This window comes from Odontesthes bonariensis, chromosome 8 (genome assembly GCF_027942865.1).
Source record: "Odontesthes bonariensis isolate fOdoBon6 chromosome 8, fOdoBon6.hap1, whole genome shotgun sequence".
NCBI classification, from domain to species: Eukaryota; Metazoa; Chordata; class Actinopteri; order Atheriniformes; family Atherinopsidae; genus Odontesthes; species Odontesthes bonariensis.
Window position 1 is genome coordinate 13,528,809 of NC_134513.1, and position 25,603 is coordinate 13,554,411.

Consider the following 25,603-nt stretch of genomic DNA (forward strand, 5'->3'; position numbering starts at 1 on the left):
GGAAATTCTAAATTTTGTTAAGAAGTATTCCAGTGTGTGTTTCTGTTAGCACATGATATATGTTTACACCCTTTGCCATCGTGTTTGTACAGTACGTGTGTACGATGGAAAATGCCGATGCTCAGTATTGGTGTGTGGTCCGACTCAGAGAGACTCCCAACGCAAAAACACTGCGCGTCAGGGAGTGTTTAACTGTGTGCTCTGCTCTCGTGTGTGTGTGGACGTGGTTTCGCTGCACATTTGTATGTTGTGTTTACAGCGTTGTGGTTAGTGAACTCTCCTGTGATTCCGGCTCCTCCGGGCGGTTTGCAGCAGTTGTTGAAAATGATTTCCCAGGAAGAGAGAAGGAAATATTTTACATATTAAAACAACTTCAAATGGGACTTGAGCCTCAGCTGAGCAGAGCCACTGAGTTCACTCAGCCACTTGTGGTTGTTAGAAAAAAGGCTCTAATGACAGTTTAGTTTAGTTAGAAACATGTAGAATTAAATCTGAAATTTGAAAAAAAAACTGTATTTATACAGTTTTATATGCAGGCTGCCTGGTTTGTTACTGCGGATAGAGACAATAAAATATCAGCTTCTCTTATTGAAATTATATTAATCTGACACAGATATGAACATCTGTCAAACTCTATCATCAAGTTTATTTCATTGGAAGGCCAGACAGAAAAAGAGCCACAATGTGTATTTATTTAACGTTAAAATGCAAGTAATACCATCGATTAATCGCTATTATGTTTCTGTCAGTGCATGGATCCCTTCAACCCTGCCATAATCACTGTAGATCATTGTTAGAATCGTCAACTCTTAAATTCAAAGTCAGCATCCAAATAAGAGAGTCTCGCAAGATAACTCTCTCAATGAGTTGAGGAAACATGAATGGACCGACGCAGGAGACGTGCGCATTTTGATGCAGCTAATATGACAAACTCTTCTGGGGATGCCCCAAAAATGAAGTGAGTTGTTGTGTAAAGACGACGGTTCTACAGATAAAGTAGAGCAGAGGGAGTGTCCCTTGGAAAAGTGGACAGTTTGAGCACAGAAGGCACGGCTATCTGTTATCTGTAAGGTTGGAAGAACAAAGTATGGATTACGTTTGCTCACCAACGTGTTTGCAGGGAACAGTCTGACTTGGATTGTAACTCAAATAAGAAATCTGAAACCACGGTATCGTTTCCAGAGGAAAATGCTGTGTAACAGAAGGAGTGGAGCCGATTTCATCAGTCTAAGTTCACTACTCTTCTCCTTGTTCTCTCTTCAGTCTGTAGGAGCTTTTATTCTGTGTGCTTCGGCTCAAATAAAATGACATGGCCGTCAAAGTCAAACACCTCATCCAAAAAGTAAAAAATCTGCAAAATATTCAACCTTGGAAAATATAGAAATAGATTGATATGAGCAGCTCCTCTGTGTCTGAGGCTACGATTACTAACATAAATGGTCAGCTCTGATTAAATCTGGCATTTCTCCTTTTGCAAACATTACACTCGAATAACACAGGAACGGAGAAGGATCATACCACTGACACTAAAGAAGAAGGACAACATCAACACAGGAGATCCTTCCCATGATGTTGTTTGAACCCGTCTGTTGCCAGCGCAAAAACTTTTAATTTGCTGAAGAAATCTGTCCCCCGTTAACCTGCAGCTTTTTAGTGGTTTCTTGCTTGTGAGAAAGTAGGGTTCAGGTTGAGAAATCGCAAAGGTTGTAGAGGCTTTGTGTATTTCCCTGAGGGCTGGCCTTCGCTGTAACTCACCTGACTAATGATGCAACTGCAGGGACTGATAATAAAACAGGCCTGAACTGCTCTATTAATCTGAAAGTGGATGAATGGATTTGGCCGTTGACAAACTTTTACTGTTCACAAACAAGTTTGATGCTTTTAGCATCTCTTAAAATGGTGTGTTTTAACAAATGAATGTGTAGATTAATGATAAAAGAACATGTTCATTAGTCGCAGCCCCAAATTCAGCCTTTTTTAGCCAGAACACGTCTCATATTTGAGATCTTAAATCGGATTTTTATGCTTAAGATTAACCATCACAGCGAAAAAAAAAAAAAAAAAAAAATGTTTGCCATCATCCAGCTTTTATTTAGGTCATGTTTTATTTGTGTTTTATTTATTCAGAGTTTTGAGGGGGAGAGAAAGGAAATGGAAGTAATATAAGAAGGAGATGCAGGAATTGGAGAGAGGAGAAGGAGTGAATAAATGGTCCATGGTCTGTTGAGAATATTTTTAACCAAAGGAAAGAGTAATGTTGCATTTGGAAAGGGTGTGGAGTAGAAGCAGACTGAGAAACAAGACGAGCTGCACAGTTTTCTTCTCACATTTCCTCATAACTGATTACTTTTCGTGCTAATAATCGTAATGCAACATGCAAAAATGGGCAGATAAGTGGGGAGGAGAGCTGGGTAAGCTTTGGTGTGCCAGAGAAGTCCAAAATTAGAAAAGAAGTGGAGGAAGTTGCTGTGGTCTGATGCAAATGTGTGACACTTACCTGGGCAAATAGGCAATATGCTGAAAAGTGATCAAATCCAGTGTTTAGGATTAGTAAAACCAGGTCGAGTATATGAAATAGGGTGTTGAGTCAAAAGAAAACATGGCAAACTAAAAGTGTATTCCACATACATATAGCCAATGTAGCATGAAGTTAGGAAACCTCAGAGATCTAACCAGATGGTTGGAGCTTCCTGGAAATCCTCCAATAGGAACATTCCTGCCTGTTTATGACCTGTTACGCACACTAACACACACACACACACACACACACACACACACACACACACACACACACACACACAGGGCGTATAGCACAAATGTGAACCCTTAAATATTCAAATAACTCTATCCCAGATTCACAGTGCAAACTGAAATCATGGCTGAACGAAGGGAACAAAAAACAAAAGGAACACAGGAGAACTGCACGCTTACTTCATCTGCCTTCTCGTTTAACATTTGACCCCAATTTGGATGCAGTAAGTACAACGGGCACACACGTTCGCTTTTCAAGAAGCACACCCAGACCTCTGAGTAAGAACTGTACATACACACACAGCTTAACAATGATGATTATTCTGTGAGCTTTGAATATCCAGGTGCTGCTGAGCGGTATTGGCCGCGTCGTTACATTTCAATTTCTCCTCCCAAACATCTCTGGACAGTTTGGAATTGGGCCCTTTGGACCTTTTAGCAAACACATTTTATGTTACCATCTACTGCCAATATCGTTTCTCAACTTTTCTGGCAGGACTATTGATGTAAAAGCCATTTGATGGATTACTCCTGATTCATTTTTTTTTTTTTTTTTAGTATATTTAGAGGGTAGTATTTGGCTTAGAGCGGCATGAAAGATGAAAGAGAAGGGTTGTAATTAAACAGTTGTACATGTGAACACTTATGTTTTCAAGCTTTGTACTGAAAGCATTGACTGAAAAAGCGTCCTGTGAGATCATAGCTGTGCACATGTTCCAATTAAAGGTGGGAGATCTTCTCTTCAAAGGCCACGTGACAACTGGAACCTGTTCACATCGTCGGGGACTAAATGTACCATTCTCAAAGAGTACGTTCCTCGTGCTCATGCTTTGCTGCTGGTGTGACAGAATTTGCTGTGGGTTCCCATCAATGGAGGTCAGCATTCTTACCGGCAGCTGCTCCTGCAACAGACTTGGAGAAAAGAGATTTATCTGTGAGCCTGTAAAAAGTTATAACACATGTATAAACATTTGCACAGTGCAGACAGACTAACTCTACTCGAGGACATACCCGGAGCGGAATGAAGAACTACTTTTATCAAGTTAGTCAGCAGTTTAGTTTAGTCTTACTCAGGATTTTGTTGGATAAGCGCCGGTGTGAATGTAAGCACACACATGCAGCCATTGTGTTGTGACTTATCTTTCATCAGTACCATGATTCAGTTGACATTGTTAAGCCTTACTGGCATTAGCTTGGGTTATTCCACATCTGTGCATGTCTACATGTCTACAGTATGAAAGGTATGAAAGGTCCTGATCAAGTCAAGCTGGTATGATAGCTGATAGTTCTGTGACAGAGCCACAAGGGCTTCCAGACAGCTTAAACAGGGATTAAACTCTCTCTCCATCTCGCCAACCCTCCTTCTCCCAAGAGGAATCACCCTCTTGTTGACTCCGTCTTTTACTCCTGCTCTCCGTTTCCTCCATTCCCAAGATGATGATTTAAACTCTCCTTCCCAACACCCAGTAATCCCTCTGAAGATCCTCGTACTTCCCATTGCGCAGAAGTCGAAAATGTCATGTTGTCATTGATTCATAGCTTTTCACTGAATTCCTCCACTGATCTCCATATTATATCAGCCCAAGGGAGTTTTAGTGCAGCATCATATTGCTGAGTGTCTTGCTGTATCATCGTAACGCATTCATTTTGTGTCGTGCAAGGTTGTTAAACTGCAGCGTTGAATGTCAACTGACATATTCTGTGTGTGCACGGAAGGCTGCAGGTCTGTAGTTTCAGATGTGGTATTTATTTAGTGTGAAGGCATGAAGCTGGGATTTCCTTTTCTTCTTTTTTTTTGTGAAACAGCACCATTCTCAACCGCCTCTCACGGTTCAAAATCGAAATCAAGGGAAAAGGGGCGTTTAATGTATGAAACACAATCATGATTATGTTTTATAGTGGCTTTAGAAATAGCGGGTAATGCAGTGCACATAACCAGGATCACAGTTTTTTTTTTCTTGGATTCAACATTTATTTCATGAAGTAGAGAGCAATGAGTTTCAACACAAGTTCAGTGATTTTAAGTTCATTTTGCAGAATATTGTAAATAATTCAAGCATAACAAGACACAAAGAGTAAAAATGAATAAATAAAACATTTAAATCATAATGTAAAGCCAAATAACTACAGATATAAAGGTGATGAAGGAAATAAATGCCGACACCAACCAATGTAAACTAAGAAAAAGATAAATGCTGAGAGTTGATCAAACTCTAATTTTTCCAGTTTAGGAATTGATTTGCTTCTTATGGGCCAGTGAGCACAACCCCATCAGTACATCGTAGTTTGAACTTTGGTTTTCGTTATTCGAGATTTGACTTGTTCATTTGGAACGTTCAAGGACCGCAGTGCAGGGAGAGTTTGTCACTTCCATGGACTAAATTACTCATCACGCTTCTCTTCCATTCAGTGTTTTCACTCATTAAGATTGAACACGTCGGCAAACCAGTTGGTGTCTGTCTGTCCCGCTTTAGTTCTGACATTTATGAATGGTTACTGTCACTGTTACAAGGCGAATGGTGGAGAAAATTGGATGAAAAATGGCTTCTTTGGCTTTCAAAACAATGTTGCTTTCATTTCTCATCCACACTGAAGCTTTGTTTTGTGCTTTTTTTCCTTTTTTCATTGCGATAGAGACGTTGTAATTGTTTTTCCTTTGTTTAATGACTGTAACAAAGTTTTAGTTGGTCACAATATTCTGCCCTCAGCTCTTTAAGTTAGGAAGTTTCTTTTCTAAACCAGCAAAGTGTTAAGAATCCATTTTTCTGGGTGAGACTGTTAAAAAGCAACGTGTGCTATTATAAACTGATTAATATGAATATATTATCACCCACACAGCTTTCTAATACAGTGTATTTTCAGTTCTGTAACAGAATTATTGGGGCTGTGTGTTATCATCCTGTCTGCATTTGCTCTCTTTACCTCCCACTGCGAGTGAGACTTCTAAAACAATACGCCACTCATGGATGACATGGATGATGCATTGTCTTATTTTTCATCTCTCTCGTGTGCTTATGCAGACAGATGAAGGACCAGTCGAAGAAAGTGGCCAACCTGAAGCACAAGGAGCAGGTGGAGAAAAACAGAAACGCGCAGCTGATGGAGGAGGCCAAGAAGAGAGAGGACAATCTGAACGAAAGCTCCCAGCAGATAAAGGTATGGAGGAAGGAGGATGAGGAGGACGCAGGGAGCGGTGGGAAGTTGGAGGAGTGAAATGAGAAAAGTTTCTCACCATCTCTGTGTCCTTTGAATGACATGTGCTACCACAACACTGCATTGTCATAACGTGATGCGGAGAAGCCCGAGGCAATGTCAAACACACTCTCGCATGCAGCAGCTCTCATTTGGGAGTGTGTGAGGGGGGTTGTCAAGGTGGATAATAGGCAGGGAGAGCCCATAGAAAACGGAAAGCAGGGAAGAGACGAGGAAAAAACGGAGAGAAGTGATTACAAGAGGAGGAAGAGACTCACAAGCTGAACTATGAAATGAATGCTGATGGTTTTAGGATGCTTCCTGTGGTGTGAGAGCATTTCCTAATTGTCCGCTGGGTGCGTCAAGTGACCACCAGATGAAGACTCATGTGGTGCAGTGATTATGATTGTGGTTGTCTTCATTTTTCTACAGATTGTAGGTTTTTCTATCTCCTCTCCATCCCCTCTTTTCCCTGCTTCTTGACTTCCTCATTCATTTTTTTTCTTTCCCTTTTCCTCCTCCCGCTCTCCTCTTCCAGTAATCGTTTACCTCGGTGGTTTTTCTGATTACAGGCAGATGAAAACAGCGTGTGTTTGTGTGAATAAGCTTATGTGCCCCTTTTGCTATGATTGATCTTTGGTTTAAGTAGTTAAGAAGCTGTCATTTATATGTATATGTGCGGTTAAAAGATGAGCTGATGTGAGTCACTCAGACATCTGAGACCGCAGCGGTTCCAGCCATAACTAGTGTGTTAATTCAAAGCCATTATGTATAGCCTAAACAACACTCCAGACTGTAAAAGGAATATGAGAATAATTCAAACCGTAAATTTAATTCAGTGCAGTAAGGGGCTATAATCCAATTAAATTCCATCTCAGGCTGCATAGTTAGACACCAAGTAACAGTGGCGTATAGAGGACTCATATTCTCTGCACATGTGTTGGAGATGTTCTTGAGGTTTGTTCATGGCCACTGTAATGCCTCATCCTTCCTCTCCCACCCTGTCCCCATCAGTTATTCATTCAGCTTTAATTTATCCAGCAAAGTCAGTTGCCTGGCAAGAGGAAAAATAACATTTTTTTTTTTACGGGGAATTGATGGGAAGCTCATGTAGTCATTTCACTGAGCGTCATGTGTGATCGGAATCCTCGGAGGAATATAGAGATCAGACTGTGAAGTTTGAGAGCCTTTTTGCTTTTTATTCTGGTTATCGGGGGCAGAAAAACGTGAATGAGGAGTGTCCAAGCTGTTTAGTCTGGGGACGTGCGAAACAGGATGTGACAGTGAAAGCTGCTTTTTAACTTAAAGCACACTCTGCCAGATCTGGTTGACGCCAGATCAAGAGAGATCTTGTTCTGCATTTGATTAAGCCAACTGATTTTTTGGCTTGTGTATGAAAATACTTAGATTAAAAGAGTTTCTGAAATAAGATTTTTTGGACTCCATCATGCAAAGATTAGCATGTCTGATCTGTGGAATCAGTCAGAAACTAGTGCAAGCAGAAGAAGGCATGCACCAATTGTGAAATTCTAGGCCGATGTTGAAGGTAAAGATAATTGGCCCAATAGTTCTTACTAGTTGCTTTTGTTACTTTTCTGTTAATTCCAGGGAAACAATGAAATATCCACTATGAAAATAAATGTACCAAACAGTTTTAGAGTGCTTAAACCCTTCATCAAACTGTCCTTAAATGAGCACTATGTCTTTCATACAGATATATATATATATTTTTTTAAAAACATCAAAACATCCTTCCTCACAAAAGAAGACTCAGGGACTTTTCCGTACTTACATGGGCGCAACAACTATTTTTTATGCCTGACAAACTGAATTAATTCATTGTTGTCAGTTTTACGGCAAAGTCGATGCAACACAACCGGAACATACTGAATAAACACCGGCCTCTGCAATAGTATTAGAGGTCTGAAGTATTTCAACAGCTATGTGACAGATTATGAATGCACAATGAATGATGAGACAACATGACATTTAGTTCAGACATTCTTGACCCCCTCGGAATGAATTGTTCTAACTTTTGGATTCCCTCCACTTCTCATGTAACACCTTAATTCCATTAATTTCTCCAGTACTCTGTTGCTCATTTACAGGATCATGATTCTCCTGTGGTGGATCTAAGGGAATAGGTTTATCTGTTGTAATATATGTAAAAAAAAATAAAAAATACTTTACATTCGCTGTCTGAAACACTCTGCTTTAGCTCCTTTTTTTTAACGTTGCCCCCCAGAATTCCCCTGTCTGCTCTAATTGGTCAGCTGTTCAGCCACTTGGAAGATGTCATGGAAATGTTAATGTTATGATTGTTATTAAGGAAAGAGAATCCTTGGCTGCAAACTCGGTGATCCAGGCAGTTCAGTATCTGGAGAAGGAGAGAGAAAACCCAAAAACCATAATTCGTCTTCTTTACAACTAATTCCCAAGCACCTAAGCTACACTTTGGCCACGTTCTCATTTGGCATTAGCATGCATCTTGGGTCAGCCATTCAAAGCTCTTAAGTACAGATGTGAATGCACCCGGGACGCATTAAGGATATTTTGAAATAAAGTCATTCAGACCTCATTCAGAGGTGGCCTGAAATGCATGTGACAAATCTCTTTTAGGAGTGTGCACTTGAATATGTCCTCAGTGCCTCACTGAAAGACCTCCTACTCAACCACCTTTTCTCCGACGAGTGCAATAAGCAACTCGTTTGGCTGAGACCTGCCGCAGGGTGAAGGAACCTTAGCTGCTGTTGGCCATTCATTTTGCATAAGGCTGTTGGTAAAAATAAAGCACTTTAAAGTGAGTGAGTCTATGGCCTACTTGTTTAGTCATTGGCTGGGTCGAGATTGAGGCGGTTCCAGATGCTAATCATGGGTAAAGGGTCAGTGCCTTTAGTTTATGGAAACTGAACTTCAGCTCAAAGATCTATGCACGGCCTCTTAAGTACAACCTCACTGTCTCACTGGTAACTTCCTTGATTCTTTGTGTTGCTCCTTAATAAATGGACTGACAAAGTCATCATCTTAATACTTCATCCATCAATCCGCTCTCTGCAGGATTCCCTCCGTCAGAAGGAGGAGAGAATTGAGGAGCTGGAGGAGGCGCTTCGGGAAAGTGTTCAGATCACAACAGAGAGGGAGGTGGTGTTGGCCAGCGAGGAGCAGGCGCGCACACAAGCCGAGACGCAGGTAATGTTGTTTTCAGTCGCTCACACACAAACCTTTGTGCTTTATTGTATCACTGCATGTGAATGGAGAATCATTCCCCCTCACCGGTAAATGTGTGACCCAAGTTCAATCCTAAACTTCTCCTCAAACTCAGTCCCTTTATTTTCGTTTTGCTGTCTTTGTGGTTCATAAAGAACACATATAAAGACAAACATCTTTAGGGCAATGAAAAACTCTCTGACACAGCCAAACGCCACCACAGCAAAAGTAACGAGTGGCAGTGGCACCACACGTGCCCCCTACCAACTGAGCTCATTCAGGTGTGGCTCTGTGTGTGTGTTTGCCCAGTCACTCTTCATTTAGAGGGGAGGTAAATACATACCTATTTAAAGAACAGCTTGCGTTTTGTCCGCTTCAGCCGGACACACGCAAGCAACTTTTTTTTAACTGGATCGAGTGCCAACCACTCCAACTCGTCATGCGTTTCATCTATATTGAGACAGTTGGAGAGCTCATAACGGCGTTAAGGGAGACTCAGAAGGGAAGGGTTTTGGTGGATGGAACCTCAGACCACTGGGAGTGTGTTTGTGTGTGTTGCTCCCCTGAGTGCCAGTGACTTAACGAGGCCATAGAGATGGGAAATGTTCCTCAGTGCCTGGATGGGTTTTGACAAGTGGGGAAAAAAACAGCATGGGCTCTGGGCGAATATGGCAAAATGGCTGAACTCCATTGTTATTACTGCCTCTAAACGCTGGCTGCCTGTTCTGGCCTTTACTTACCAGATTGCTTCTGGACGGGCGATAAACACAGGCATGCAAACAGATGTTTTACTTCTGAGGTGTTCCGCTGACACCTTCCTCCATGGTAAATGTTAATGAGCAGCACAGCAGAAGAAGTTCCAGACATTTTTGAAAGAGCGGGTAAAAACTGAAAGACTTGGTGGACAAAGACAGTGACATGCCTGTTAGGTTATGATCTGAAACAGTACATCACATCACACATGAACATGAAATATGGCTTTCAGTACAAATGCTTCTTCGACGCCACGTGCAAACAAACACAGATCAAACTCACTGAGGCTTTTTTTTTTTCATGGCCATGATTACCACTTTTTAAAGGCATCAAGTACTACAGGAAAACATGATGCACATGGCAGTTTGGATTGCCTTTTTTATGTGATGATTCAACTGAAAAGAAATTTGATTTTTGACATGGATATTTGACTCTGAGACTTTTCAGAAATATTGTTTTTTTCCCCATACTCTGAGCCAGAAAGCTTGACTTTTGTAGCCTTTCCTGAACTATGTCTCCCCTAAAATCATTATGTTCTCAAGAGTAAATTGATTACTCTGGTTAAGGCTTTGTGATTTATTGAAACGTGCAAACCGAAATGGAAATACAGAATATAAGACAAAAACAAACTTTGGATCATTCTAACAAGCTTGAAAGTCAATATTTGGTCTGAGCTCCTTTATTCTCCAACACAGCATAAACCCTCTCAGATAAGCTTTCTGCCATTTCTTTAAGGAGTCTTCAGGAATAGTTCTCCAGGCTTCTTGAAGGACATCCCAAAGCTCTTCTTTAGATGTCGGCTGCCTTTTGTTCCGTTTTCTGTCAAGATGATCCCACACTGCTTCAATAATGTTGAGGTCCGGGCTCTGGGGAGGATTCATCCCTCCACAAGACCTGTTGCCACTGACTTTCAGTCCACTTCTCGTGTCATTTGGCACAGCTCAGCCTTTTCTCCCCGTTTCCCTTATTAAGAATGGCTTCTTGACAGCCACCCTTCCTTGGAAACCATTTCTGATGAGGCTTTAATGAATGGTGGGTGGCTCAACTGAAGGTCCGGGTACATCTCTCAGGTGTTGTTTCAGGTTTCTGACAGATTGTTTATCGAAGGAGACACTTAACACCGTGCTGAGATACTCCGAGCTGTTTAGGGAATTACCTTGTTGGGGAAAAATACTGTTTTATGTCTGTCGAACTGTGTTATCTTAGACAATTTTTATAGATGCAACTGAAGAGATGGGAACAAAGTATGTTTCTTTGTGACAGGCTGCTAATAACAAAGTGCCTGAAGATATCATTTATAATGTTTTTCTCTGTCATGTGTTGACACAGTTCTGGTTCATCCCTTGAGTTAGGCTCTTTTTTTATGCTTGAAAGATTCCGCGTTAAGTTGCTGAACAAACAAACAAACCAACAAACAAAAATCAATCAGTCCAGTTGAAAATGGCTTGTACAGTTGTAACCTATGATTTAATTTCCCAATTCCCCAAAAACTAAGACAGTCATTATGAAAATTGAGGGTCTTGTTCAGAGGAAATGAGTTCCAGAGAAGCAGAAGTACAGAAAGTGGAAAGTCACAATCATTATATTCACTCTCCTTATGTCTTCATTGTGGTTCACTTTGTTTACAGTAATTGTGCCCCACTGTCACATTTAATTTGACTTAGAAAACATTGAAACACAAAATGCTACAAGTGGCAGCTCTAATTAAACCGACCAGAGGCCATGCAGGCCAGGGCAGGGTCCTGGAGAGCGTCCCCAGCTTAAAAAGCTTCAGTGAGGGAGGAAGGAGCAGAAATGTCAGCGTGTGGTGAATGAGTAGAGATGGCAGCCAAACACTCAGTGCTCTCCTCTCCCAACATCAACAACATTTACTCAACCTTTCAGCACAGACACGTACACATGTGTGCAAGTGCCACTTGCAGACAGGATAGCAGACCGCATACACACATTTTTGTCAAACGTACACAGAAACATGGCAAAAAGAAGTGCAAAGCCACGCGATTCAAACTGGGTGCCGGTTGCCGCACAACATTGTATTCACCGGGAGCCAGATGGACTCGGCTTTGGTTTTTGACCTGGAAACGCGTCTCTGTGTCCAAAAGTAAATTGTAAATAAATATTTTCTTTGTTTGTTTTTTTTACAACTGCGTCACCGCAATTAACCTTTCACATCATGATTTATAAAACGATGACAGAGGGAGACAATTTCCACCCTTAATGAGGCCGGTCTGTTCAAAGAGAGACGCATGCCAATGCAGCCAAACACACGCACACACGCACAGGGTGCATTTTCATACACACTGCGGCTTTTATATTCACCTCTATATTGACAACACGTGTGTGTATGTGCATGCTTTTGGACTGTCCCACGAATAGGTTTGTCCGTCAAAAACATTTGACCAGAACCACATGAAAATAAACCAAACCTTTTCTGCGAGACGTGAGTCACTACTGTATGACACACTCCATCTGTCTCAAACTAAAGACAGACATTCCCTTCTCCAGCTTTCCATCTTTCATTAACCAGACAATTTAAATTCTTGAACTCAATGCACCTTCTTCCGTCTTTCATCCTTTCTTAATCTTAGAATAAAGTAGAAATTACTCTTAAACACAAACACACTCATCCCGCTCTCCTCCAGCACCTCAATTCCCTGCTGGGCCTTGTCCCACCTCCCTGCATCTCTCCATCCCTCCAATCTTCCTGTTCCTTCCTTACTCTTTTGTTTTTCGTGTCACATCTTTTCCTCTTTAACCTCTCCTTATCTCCTTATCTTCTTTCCTCTTTCATCTCCTCTCTCTTTGTCTTGTGTGAATTGGATTTTTACTGCTGCTTGTGTTTCTGACTGCCCAGTATTTTGCACTCTGTCTGCATTTCCTTCTATCTGGTGAGATCTCTGTTATGTGCTCAGCATTTGTCTCTCTTTTGCTCTATATTGCTAACCTTTTTTATATCTCTTTTCTTGTTTTTGCTTCGTTTTACACCTCTCTTTGCCACAAGTCACCTTTTTTCTAATGCTCTTTTCTCCCTTTTAACTTCTCCCTTCAGTCTTTATCCTCATGTGCACATGTATTCTTATTCTCTTCCGCCCTCCACCTTTCCTTTTTTTTTAATCCCTCTTTACATTCTTAGGTCTGTCTCCTCCCTCACTGTAATCACTCTCTCTTCTCACAGCTCTCTTTTTCTCTGTCATTTTGTATGCAGCTGTCTCACATTCCAATGCATGAGTTCAGCACAAGTGGATTTAGGTGGTCAAAGGTAACAAAGAACCATTGGATACCTCATTTCTCTGTCTTATATTTGCTTTATTTGGTTCTGCTTTTATTTTAGTTTCCTATATTTATATTTTAACGGGCAGCCGGATGGGAATTTGAACACAAAACCTTTTTTTCTGACTCCCTCAGGTAGTCTTGACAGCTTTAAGTGTTGACTTCCCATCAATTAGGCTATGGAGAAAATGTCACAGATATGAGTTGTCCCATTTCTTTTTCACTTTCTTGTCACATTTCTCTCACATCTCTCGTCAGCCTCATGTTTTATGTTTATGTCGGGCAGGATTTATGAGACAGCAGCTGAGAAAAACTGTTAAAAAGTGCAGCCTCTTCCGTAAAGATCTCTGGTTGAAAAGGGGAGGAGGTAATTGCTATTCTCGGTGCGTACAGTGTCGAAGTGAAGCCAGAGGGTATAAAATGGAAATTTTCAGGTCAACATCATGAAGATTACGGGTGGCGATGTGGGAGGTGCTGGTTAGCCCAAAAAAATGAATATTTATACCAACACATATTTCTCCACACTGACTTTTTCAGAACTGTCAAAGAAACACAGTCTCACTCCAGAATGATTCAAGGTTCAACGTGCACATCTGTAGAGCCCGAATCAGACTGTAGTCCAGCACATGCTACCTTTTGGGTTAGCTGTGCCGAAGCTTCCCATACGCTGAGAGGTGTGGATGATGGTGATTCTCCTGCGAAGCCTCTGAGTTTTCTGCTGTCTGTGCTGACTCTGCTGGCAGTCGTTGTTTGTTATAAATGGGCACAAAGCCACATTGTTCAGCTTTAAATGTTATTGAATACATGGGTGTAGTAGCACTTTCCACAATCAAAAATTAAGTGGTACTTATCTGGGGGGGCTCAGTAGGGTTTCGATGCGTGTCCACGAAAACATCAATCACTGCATGCCGTCATCTTTATGCTTGTTTATTCCAAGGGCTCAAGGTTTCATTTAACTCAAAATAAACATTTAATTTTCTCACAACTCACGACTCACGATCGAAAAAGATTTCTGCGTGAAGCTCCCCCGGATTCTCAATGCTGAACTAAATCACCCACTAACATATATCACCTGTGCCTCTACCTGGCTCGCCGTGGCCAAACCCACCTGGCTCCTACTCCGCCCACGAGCGCAGGAAACAAAACTTAGGCAGCAATGCAGTCTATACACATGGGTATTTTACCATCTCATTGCCTGTATGCTGCCCTATACAAAACACCAGGAAATCAAAAGCATATTACAGCGTATTACAAATTCAGCACCTGTGTTGTATCACTACTGCGTTTTGGACACGTGTACACTGGAACAAATTACACTTTTTACTTGTGAGACGAGAGGGCTGAAGACTTTCTCTTTTCCAAGTTAATCAAACTTTCAAGTACCATGATTGCAAACCTAGATATTTGATACACTTTCAGGATATTTGATACACTTTTTACTCTTGTAAAATGGCGCTGACATCATTCATCTGTCAACACCAGAGATGAATGTTTTTTTTATTTTTTTTTTAAATTTTACTCAAGTGACAGTAACACTAAAAATGTAGTCTGTGAAAACTGATGTTAATTTTACTGTGATACAACTTCCAAATGGTAAGATAGAGTGAAGAAAGAATCTTCTTATGCTGTATAGTTCGAACAATGCCTACAAACTAAAGTGTTTCATCAGGATAGGAAATGTTATTCCCATCATTGCAACTCAGAACAGCCTCTGTCAGATCAGCAAAAAGGTGCATTTACCGATCTACTGACTAATAATGAAGGAAGAAAACATTCTTCAAAACTCAAAATTCAAACCTTTGCCACTGCTAACTTTAAAATTCAGAATACAACTAACCCAGCTGCTCATGCTTGCACAGGTTGTTCATCTGCACATTTGCATGGAAAAAACAGAGGTGATTCTGCATAATGTAGCCGTCACATTTCTGGAACTTGAACTTTAATCAGTCCCTCAAATGTGGCCTTGGAGTTTATGGACTCACTTTTTTTATTAGAAAATACTCAGTACCACTTTCTATGATGCATTTATTTTGCTATCAATTACAGAAATGAATCATGTATACATTTCATCATTGTGACTTTTTTTTAATAGACCCATATTTACCCATGTTCACTCGATTTATTCTTTCACATTAACTAAGAGGCTGTCCTTAACCTGCCTGCTACTTCAACCATGAATTAAAGCTAACCTTACCAACACAGATCACATTGCTGTCAACTAGTGCAGGTTTGAAATCTTTGTTTATCACAAACCCGTATTATTATTATTATTATTATTATTAACTTCTATCCCAGACTAAATCAGTTCAGGCATGAAGCATTCATATAGTCCAACAGAAGCATATCAGAGTGCCGCAAACAGGTTTTTCATGAGCATGTCAACGTGTGCAAAATGAATTATACATACTCAAGGTTTTGGTAGTGGTTGAGTTTGAGTGAGAAAACAGTCCGTGAGATTTAAACCACTTCAACAGTTCAACAAATATTTAGTTTCAAAGCAACGGGAAGTAATCCACAGTTTAGTTCACGCTAGCGTCTGCAGCGTGGACTGTGAAAAGTTTGGAAAATCAAACGTGAGAAATGTGCGCTACCAACTGCAAAAACAACCGTCTGAGCACGAAAGTGACGTGATTTAGGAAGTTCTGAAGGAGCGGCACACAAAAGCTGGCTGCTTTGAGAAAGGCTGGACAAAAATATACAGTATGGGGCGGTCGGTGGCGTGGTGGGTTGGGCGGCCGCCCCATGTGCGGAGGCTGTAGTCCTCGATGCAGCGGGCCCCGGTTCGACTCCCGCACCGAGCGGCCCTTTGCTGCGTGTCTTCCCCATCTCTCTGCCCCCTGCTTCCTGTCTCTCTCACATTGTCCTATCATTAAAGGCATAAAAAGCCCCAAAAAATACTTCAAAAAAAAATATATATATATATATATATACAGTATCATGATGTTATATAAAAATCTGTAAAGGAGAGGGAGGGAGCAGAAGAACAGAGGAGAAACGATCTTAATTTTTCATTTATTTCACTTGGAATAAAAAAAAGTTGTGTGTTTGGCGTCCATTGTTTTAGCCACAAATCTTTTTTTGATTGTACACCTTTCCGTTTTGAGCTTCTTTCTTTCTTTCTTTTCTTTTTCTTGCATATGCTTGGGTGTTGGCCAGATTGTTGTCACGCTATGAGAAATACACACTGACCTCATACACATTAAACTGACACAGTGATATACAGCCGCTGAGAGGAGGGGACGGAGATAAAATATGTATCAGAGAAGCGAGGGAGAAAGAGAAACAAGGCAGAGAGGAGAAAGAAAACAAGAAGAAGGGAAATTAAACCCTTGATGTTCTCCAATGGAGCATGTCGTACAAAAACAGCTAGATTATTTGAGCATTTTAAGGTTGCACTCTAATACACACAGACAAATGCTGAAAGAGAATGCATGCCCCACCAACACAATGCTAGATATCTGCAGAAAACAAGGGATTTCACGAGTGAAAGGAAGAAACTGTAAAATGCTTGTTTATTTGCATGGTTCAGGTGGAAGACCTCCTGGTTGCCATGGAGAGGGTGAAACAGGAACTGGAGGTGATGAAAGCCAAGCTGTCATCAACTCAACTCTCACTGGCCGAGAAGGAAGGTCACCTGACTTCCCTGAGAGCGGAGAGGCGGAAGCACCTGGAGGAGGTCCTGGAGATGAAGTAAGAATATGAAAACATCCATATTTTAGTACTTCTATGTGTGTTGGCGTGTATTTCAGCTGAACTTTAGCATTGCTCTAAATACACTTCCTATCCTGAATTACCTGAGCTGTTTTCTCTCCTGAAATTTTACTCTGAAAGGGCCACTGTAGCTCCTGAGAAACATACGTTTGTTTTCTTCATTAGCCATCAGTCAAACTGCTAATGTACAAGCGTTAAGAAGGTAAATGGTCTGGAGTAATGCCCCAAAAATTTGCATTTATTTGGATTCTTGCATGGCTCTGGCTTGAAAAGAGCATCAGCAGTTCTGGTCCAAACATGTCGTTCTGAATTCAAATGCTCTCATGTAACTGGTTGACAATGAAGGTAATTAACTATCAGATGTTCCATCAGGTTGCTACTTTGCTCTGAACACATTTTCCAAATCTTTTTTTTTTTTTAAGGAAAAGTGTAACTTATGGAGTCAAATTCTGAATGAGTGTACATTTTTAAAGCCACTAGCATTGCATCTGTTTTTGCCTTTTTTAATTGAATTCAAGCTTTAAATGATTTGGAAATATTTGCATTCTGTTTTTATTTAAGTCTCACACAGCATATCTTGATTAGATAGATTTGTGCACTAACTGGTAACATCATAATATGCATCAATGAACTTAACTTTAATAACTGTATGTTGTACGTTTACAACCAAATATCTGATATTCATTATCCTATTTTTAAAGTAAACTCTTAATATCTCCTGTTGGTTCCCTTTTAGTATTTCAGGAAGATTGTGACTGGACTCACTGACATAATCTTCTCCCGACACCTCATTAACTCTCCTCTCCTCTTTCATCTTCCTTCTCTCTGCACTTTAAAGCCATACAGAGGATGTTAATGCAGTAACCATGTACCACGATCCAACTCTTCACATTGATTGATTACATGCGCAGACACCAGCACACACACACACACACACGTATGTGCCTCAGTGTACATTTTAATGTTGTTTTAATAGATGGGTTTGCAATTTAAGTGCTGCGAGATGAGTTCAACAGTCATGTATTTTCTGTAAATTTACATCCTCACTGAGACCTTACAGTGACATTTGATTTAGTGGAACAACACTTGGGGGTGAAATAGAAGCCAAGGAGAATGTCCATGTTAGCATGTCCTGTCCGTTAAAACAGGCGGTGTGACAGTGTTTTAATGTGGCATCATGGGAAATGAGGGCATGCTCTGTGATTTAGATTCCCTGCACTCTGACCTTGACTTTTTCTACTGACGTTCTACTTCTTTGTTTTCGAGAGAGGTTGCGGTGTGTGTGTCCATTCAGAGTCCAGGTGAGGGGAGTTATTGGCCATTTTATGGCTGCAGTAATGACCCGTGTGATTATTACAGGCATTAGAGCTCAAGAATGTGGGGTGTTATTTTGTGAATGTGAATTTGTGTGTGGCCACGTAAAAGCGTGATAGGATTGATTTATACGCAAAGACATGTCCACCATTCATTTTCTGAATATATCATTCCCAGGATGGAGATTTATGTAGCATGTATAGTTACTAGCCTGCTTTATAAAACGTAGACCACACCACACCCATGAGGAGCAAACACTTGACTTCATGTCTTTCCCTCATTCATTTAGAATGTATCGTGGAAGCTTACAGAAAGGGAAACAGAACAGAAAAGCCTAATGTTGTAATCTCTTGTGCAGTGTGTGTTGCCCTTAAATGTTTGTTCTCTCGTAGATCCACTTTTCATATTTGATATTATTCCTGATTAACCCTGATTTACTCCTCTTTCATGCCTTATATTTTGACGTTCTTTTCATGCTAAGTTACGCTGATTTAGCACACAACCCCAACCCCAGTTACAGTCAGTGTTGAGCATTTTGTTGCACCTTCTATCCAGACATACATGATATGTTTCTAAACTGAGATACTTTATACTTCAAAAGTCTGCAAAAGAGGAAAAAACAACCTTTTGAATCGTAAAATCTTTGACCAGTTCCATTTCTCCATTTCTACGCTAAAACTAAAACGCTATTCGCTGGGCAGCAGTTTGTTTGTCTGTTAGCAGCTCTTTTTTACTTTGTCCTGGTCATTGCCTGATAAAAGACAACCTTCCTGAAATTCTTGAGAAAGAATATGTGGAATAACCTCTAGAAGCTTACAGAGAGGAAAAATGGGAATATTTGACAGCTCGCAGTCCTTGCTTAGTGCCTCGGTGCCATTGTGCTCACTTTTTGTCAAACATTAAGGTTTTTTCAGGTAACTGCTGGTTGTCTCACTCTGAGTTATGCTCATGACACCGTTGCTCATGTATTTCACAAGGCATTAGAGTTCGGTCAGCGCCTACGTCGTTTGTTTCTGGTTTTCTCCCACATGTATAACATGAGATGTTTTTATGTGGCCGTGTCCTGTGTGCTCAAGTATCTCAGTGTCATGCACATGAAACTGTCTCTTCACACACGGGCTGCCGTAATTCCTTTGGGCTTGATGTCTGATTTCCTGCCTAGTTTTAAAACGGTGTAAAGTTTAATGTTGCTCTAAGGCACGATATATGATCCAGAGTGTTTCACTGGCATTAGATATCTTAATGCAGGTGCACGCATGCTCTCTCCCATGAAGAAACATATATAGACCAAACACTGCTGGAAGAACACACACACTGACATCGTCACCGTCTCTCGTTTCCTTCATTCTTAGACACACACAAAAGCACACAGCGTCCTCGGCATTCTAAGATGTTACGCATTTTCTTTGTGATTTACATTAAAAATGCTCACGCTCGCCATGTGTGCATATGTTTTGTGATGTGTTTGTATAGTATCGAGCATTAAAGCCTGTGTGTGTGTGCGTGTGTGTGTGTGTCGCAGCCATCTGGAGGAATGTGCTGACAGCGTGTGTGTGTAACAGCAGGGTCTCAGGTCTGAAATCCCAATCTGAATGAATTAAAGTCTGTTTCACTCTCCACTGTTCTGCTTTGCTGACATTTTACACAAACCTCTTCATTTCTGTGCTGCTCTCGCTTCCTTTTGTTTCTTTTCGTCTGTCAGTTTCATACAGACACGCGCATGCATGCATATCCTTCCAGCATAGGCATTTGGTATGTTTGGACTAGCTGTAGCATCCAGTGAGGATTTGATTAATGAGGAAAGAGAAAAGCCAATGAGAAGGTCAAGTCAAGCTACTTTTTGTTTTTTTTCCCAAATTTTCCATCGAGGGATTTGATAGCATTGCTCAAAATATTGATTATCTCTGTGAAACCTCTAACGCGAGGTTTGCCGTAATCTTGCCGATATTGATAATACCAGAGCACCTACCGTATGCTGCAATTAATCCTTTTAAGTAATTAAAATCTCACGAGGTGTCTGTAAATATGGCAACCTGTAGGGACCAAATTTCTTTCAAAGTGTTCACATACAGCTGTCTTTTGTTCTATATTCCAGCCTAAAACATGTATTTTAGGGTAGGGGTGTCACAATATGCAGACTGTGATGATACCATGATGTTAAAAGAATTAAATATCATGTTTATAATACATATACGATGATATAATTATTTGAGTTCAGCTAAAAGGCACTTTTTAGAATTCTTTATCTCCTTTTTTTGAGTGTACTTGAATTGCCACAAAAAGACAAAGACGAATTAGACCAACAGCAATTTCCATATTCTCGGGGGTTCTATTGGTAGTATTATTACTACATAATACATTAATTTTTATATCAGAGCATGCTGCGAGAGGACAAAAGCAGAGCTGGTAACAGGAGAGAAGATTGGCTAAAGAGGGAAACAAGTAGAGGAAAAGAGTGCAAAATAAAAGGAGAGCATCGAGATCAGGGCAAGAAATATCCATCCTTTTGTTTTTTCTTTTAGTTGGCCGGTAGAAGACTGATAACATTTTCAAAAAGGAGAAGCAGGAATGCTGTTTTGGCATCGAATAGAAGAAGGGAAGCAAAGAGGAGAAGAAGAGAAAGACAGCTGTCCAACAACAACTTACTTAAGCCAACAAACTGCATGATATACTGAAAAAATGATATTACCTGTCTCCCTTCTGCCATACATTCATCAGTCTTTCAGATTACAGGAAATACGGAAAGTAAAAGCACTTAGATGACATCCTTACATTCATGCACAACATTGTTAACTAATTTATTGGCCTTTTGTTTCACTGGAAAAACGATGCATTTGATATTTTTGTGCTTTTTATTTTTGATCAATCATCTGAAACAGCTAAGACCTGATTTAATTTTATTTGCCAGGCTATCACGGAAGGTGTCATTTGCAGTAGAGAAGGTCAAGATTTTTGGCAACAGAAAACAAAAGTAGAGATAACTTAAGGGTCAAAGTGAGTCAAGGTTTCTCTGAAGAACATCGCATTGGAACGAGGCGATAAGTGTTGTCAACTTCACTTGTCAGTTTTTTGTAGATCGACGGTCCATCTGGTCCATCTATCCAGTCTGTTGTTTACATTGAGTTCAATGACACAATGCTGGTGTGTACACAAACACTGTATTCTGAGCCACATGTCGAACTGGGAGTCTGCTGACAAACTAAGATGCTTCGCTGTCTTCAGCTTCCTGCAGTGGAAAGCTTGGCTGATGCCTCAAGGTGAACGCTATAAATTCATTTTATTTCTCCTCAGCTGCTCTGTTCTCTGTTTTATCTCCCTCCCACCCTTCTTCTAACCCTCAAACCTCTCCCTGCACCCCTTCCGCTATCCCTCCCTTCATTCCATCTGTCCCTCCTTCATTCTAGAATTCCTTCCCTCCATCCATCCCATCCACCTTTTTCATCTCTTACAGCATCCTCGCTTCTACCCATTTAGAGCTTTCCTCTCCTCCTGTCTAAGCCTACAGCTGTGTGGAAATGCCATTATGACCTGATCCTTGTTTGGCAGGCTGTATTTCTGCCTTACTTTTTGTCTGTGTCGTCACAGTTTTCAGTACGCGCTGAAACTAATGGATGATGTGTGTGACCGCGTCTCTGTGTGTGCAGTCAAAGACGCGACTTTCGACGGCTCTGTTTTTTGCAAACATCGATATGACTGGATGTGTGCAAGGCGCACATCAACACACACACACACACACACACACCATTCCGGCACCACTAACTATAGAAGTATATGTTGTAGTCAGAAATATGTCTCCTGAATAGATACAAACACACACAATCATATACAAAACCAGACGAGACAGCATGGTTGCTCAGAAGATTTCACTCCCGTAGGAATGCTTGAAGATATACACCCACACATACGCACTTTTGCGAAAAAGAAATACATCCTCCCACACAAACGCATGTACACATGCTCATGGCAGTACACCAAAGAGGCAGAGGCTTTGATCCCTTCCGACAGCAATGAGTTTAATCCACATCCACAGTGTGCCAAAGCCAGTCTATATGTGTGTATGTCAGATGTTTTGAGAGCTTAGTATGACAAAAAAAAAATAGCACGCCGTTTCTGACACTTAGCCTTCCAAGCTCAAAGCAGGGCGCCTCGCTTTTCTGTCTCACCCTCCATTTTTTACTCTGCACTCCGTGCTCTCCTCTCTTACCCTTTTGTCTCGTGCTCTGGTTCTCTTGCATTCTCCTTTTGGGTTCTTTTTTTCCGCTTCCATGTGCATGACTTGGGGGAAGAGAGAGAGAGCAGAATCAGTAAAACAGAAGCAATAAAAGATTTGCTGCATTTAGAAGTTGTATTTAAAAAACTGTGTTTTCTGGAGCTCTCTGAAGCGATGCAAACCACTGATCTTCAGCTGAGTATGCAGCATTGAAATGGAGAAAGTGTCCTTATATGGTTCTCGACTGTGTGCATTGTTAATGCATTATTTTATGAGTAGTTTGTGCATTTAGTGCAGATTCGTTGCACTTCTCAGCTGAGCGGAATTAGGAACATGAAAATGGGGCTCGAGGCAAGAACAAAAGTGAGAAGAGAGATCAGAACCAAAAGTAACAAGTGGAGAGAAAAAACAGATAAAGGAAAATAGGGTGCTGCAAAACCTAAACGTGCCTGTTTTCCACAGCTGATTACAGGTTGTGGAAGCCAGGCCATCAAACAGATCATTAAACTGCAATTAAAGAGGGAGAAAGAGCAATGAAAAAGGAAAACATAACAAAAAGCAGATAACAAAACATGCTTTTTTTCAAAGCCTCTGATTGTATGTTGGAAGTACCGCAGGAGTAGATTTCCATTCTGGAAATAAGATTACATCTGCAAAGGCAGACAGCTCAGACCAGTGATCAATAGTGAAACATGCTCTGAAATTAAAAAGAGATGTTGAGCAGTAAAGAATATCAACTAACCTGATTATTCTTGCATTAAGGATATAATCACAGCTGTAAATGAATGCATAATTTAAAGATGTGATTTTTTTTTTTTTTTTTTTTTTTTTTTCCTGTTTAAAGGGACACTATGTAATAAATTAAGTCATTTATTAGCTCAAATCAACATATTCATTCATAAGTTAGTCCTCATTGGTGTAAAATGATCTCTGTCAAAAATATCACTTATCCTCCTGAGTGAAGAATAACTTATCTGTATCTACATAGAGCAGGTAAGCTCTATGGAGGCTGCCATGTCCTTCCGGTCTATGAAAAATGACGAAGTGCCGAGAGGGACATAAAGCACTTCGAATCGCGATTTCCCCACCAGGCCTACAAGCAGAAATGACGTCATTGTGACGTCATTTCCGCCAAATGGCTTATTACAGCCGCTAATGCTAAATAGATTTTATTCCTTGGCACATATGTCTTTGTGTTCATTAGCTTTCTTTTTGTAAGTGCATCATCTTCTTCTTTTTATTATTATTCCTATGCTCCCCCTGGATATCTTCTTTTTGGCGTTATGCTCACATTTGTAAACTGTTATTTTGTTGATTTACTAATAAAGTTTAAAAAAAAAAATAAAATTCTAAATAGATTTTATCTCGTAAATGATCCCACTAATAATGCATTGATTGTTACCAAACTTCTGCCGTAGTACACATAGGCTCTTAACTCACAAAACGAGGCATTAGAAAGTTTGTAAGTTTACCGGGAGTTTATTTACCGCTGCTAATGCTCCTATTGCTAACGCAGGCTAATGCTAACGCTACGTCGACGTCACTTCCGGTAACTCCCGGAATATGACTAATTGCATTGCTTGCACACCAAGGGAGATGTTATGTTATCTGACATGTTATCTGTCATCTGTATTCATAGTGTTGTTGTATGTGTGTTATGTAATCCTTTGTACTGTGTGTCTTGATTTCTTTTTGTTTGTATGGACCTTGAGTCTGAAGCTATAGCTTCTTGAATCTTGACACATACCGCCTGCCGTAGTTCAAGAAGTTGCAGCGCACATTTGAAAACGTGAGGCGCTAGAGAGCAAATTCATTCAACTTTGCAAAATAAAATTGCACCACTAGATGGGGGAAGAAATTACATAGTGTCCCTTTAAAGGAAAGTTATTTTAATGGATACTCAGATCTTTTTAAGCCCGAACCCAAATCTGCTGCTGTCATTGATGTTTTGCTGTCCAGATGTTAAAACTTAATTTCTACTAAAAGAATGATTTAGCAAAGTAGTTTTTGCCTCTGACTCTGATGGTTCATTCATAGGGGAATGTAAAGTTAATAGCCCTGTATGAGCATAAAGTCCACATGAAAGCCCATATTCAGTGTTTCCCATTCACAAGCACATTCATCTAGCACTTCTTAGCCTGTTCTGACTTTTACAGAACACACACACTTACACACTGATGAGCGCATTGGGGACAGTTTGGGGTTCAGTGTCTTTCAGAGTCGCCAGAGATCCAACCGCCGACAGCTCCTGAGCCGCAGCCTTCCCCAAATGTTTTCCATATGTTTTGCTAAATAGCTGAAATACGAAAATGTTATAATTTACCAAATACTTCCAGGCTTAATTTTGTGTCTGCGTTACATCAAGCATGTTGAAAATCTTGCACAGCATTTTCTCTCTAATGAGTGTTGTGTTTTGTCTTTGACACAATGAATGCAGCCACATAAATTCATTATCAACAGACAAGGTTATGAGGGTCTGCAGACTGATTCACATTTGAAAAAATGTTTCTAAGGCTTGTAAGTTTTTGGAAAGCCTGGTTTGAGAAAAAATCTTGAATCTATAACATATACCTGAAGAGGTTCAGCTTTTGCAAATGCTCTGAAGGGAGTTCCAGGACTTTGGGTCCTGGAATTCTTGTTCTTTCCTCATGTACCTCCAACATAAACATTGTTTTACTTGCAGACAAAGCACTGCTCCCACACACCATGACACTCCCCCAAATGGACGTAATGCCGTGCCACTCAAAGAGCTCAAGGCATTGAAACAACCTCCAAACTCCCTAGATCCAAATCCTAGCATGAGCGGGATATCATTGAAACTGATCCTTTTTAAACTGTCACTTTAGAGTTAACAACGAAATCAAGGAGTGGAAGAAGGTGCCCTCTAAAATGTGCTGTAGGCCTTGCTGAACATTTGAGATTCACAGGTGTTCACCTCCATCACTGTTTGGTTTTATATGAGTGCTGACAGATTGCTAGCAGATGTCTTGGTCTCAGTAGCAAAGCATAGAAATGGATTTACTATGTTGAACCACAGTGAAGCCAAAGCTGCATCTTTAGTCACACTTCTTAGTTTGTGTGTTTGTGTGTGGTCCCATGTAGAGCGCAAACTCCCGCAGACCATGGATAAAGCATTTTTACACTTTTCTTATTAGTCACAATGTGGGGTTTTATATACGTGTGTGTGAGGCGGGC

The 25,603-nt window shown here is 40.6% G+C and overlaps 1 protein-coding gene across 4 annotated transcripts in view; it reads left to right on the forward strand.

The window, feature by feature from the left end:
• The window catches only part of LOC142385348 (ELKS/Rab6-interacting/CAST family member 1-like), a 134,087-nt gene that overhangs the window by 57,277 nt on the left and 51,207 nt on the right, over positions 1-25,603 (forward strand). For all 4 annotated transcript variants that reach the window (XR_012770166.1, XR_012770167.1, XM_075471811.1 and 1 more), the window contains 3 exons: positions 5,772-5,907; positions 9,001-9,132; positions 16,703-16,863. Coding sequence is in view for 2 of the 4 variants with exons in the window: in XM_075471811.1 (XP_075327926.1) it covers positions 5,772-5,907; positions 9,001-9,132; positions 16,703-16,863 (429 nt within the window). In the remaining 2 variants the exon portion in view is untranslated. The remainder of the gene's footprint in view (positions 1-5,771; positions 5,908-9,000; positions 9,133-16,702; positions 16,864-25,603) is intronic.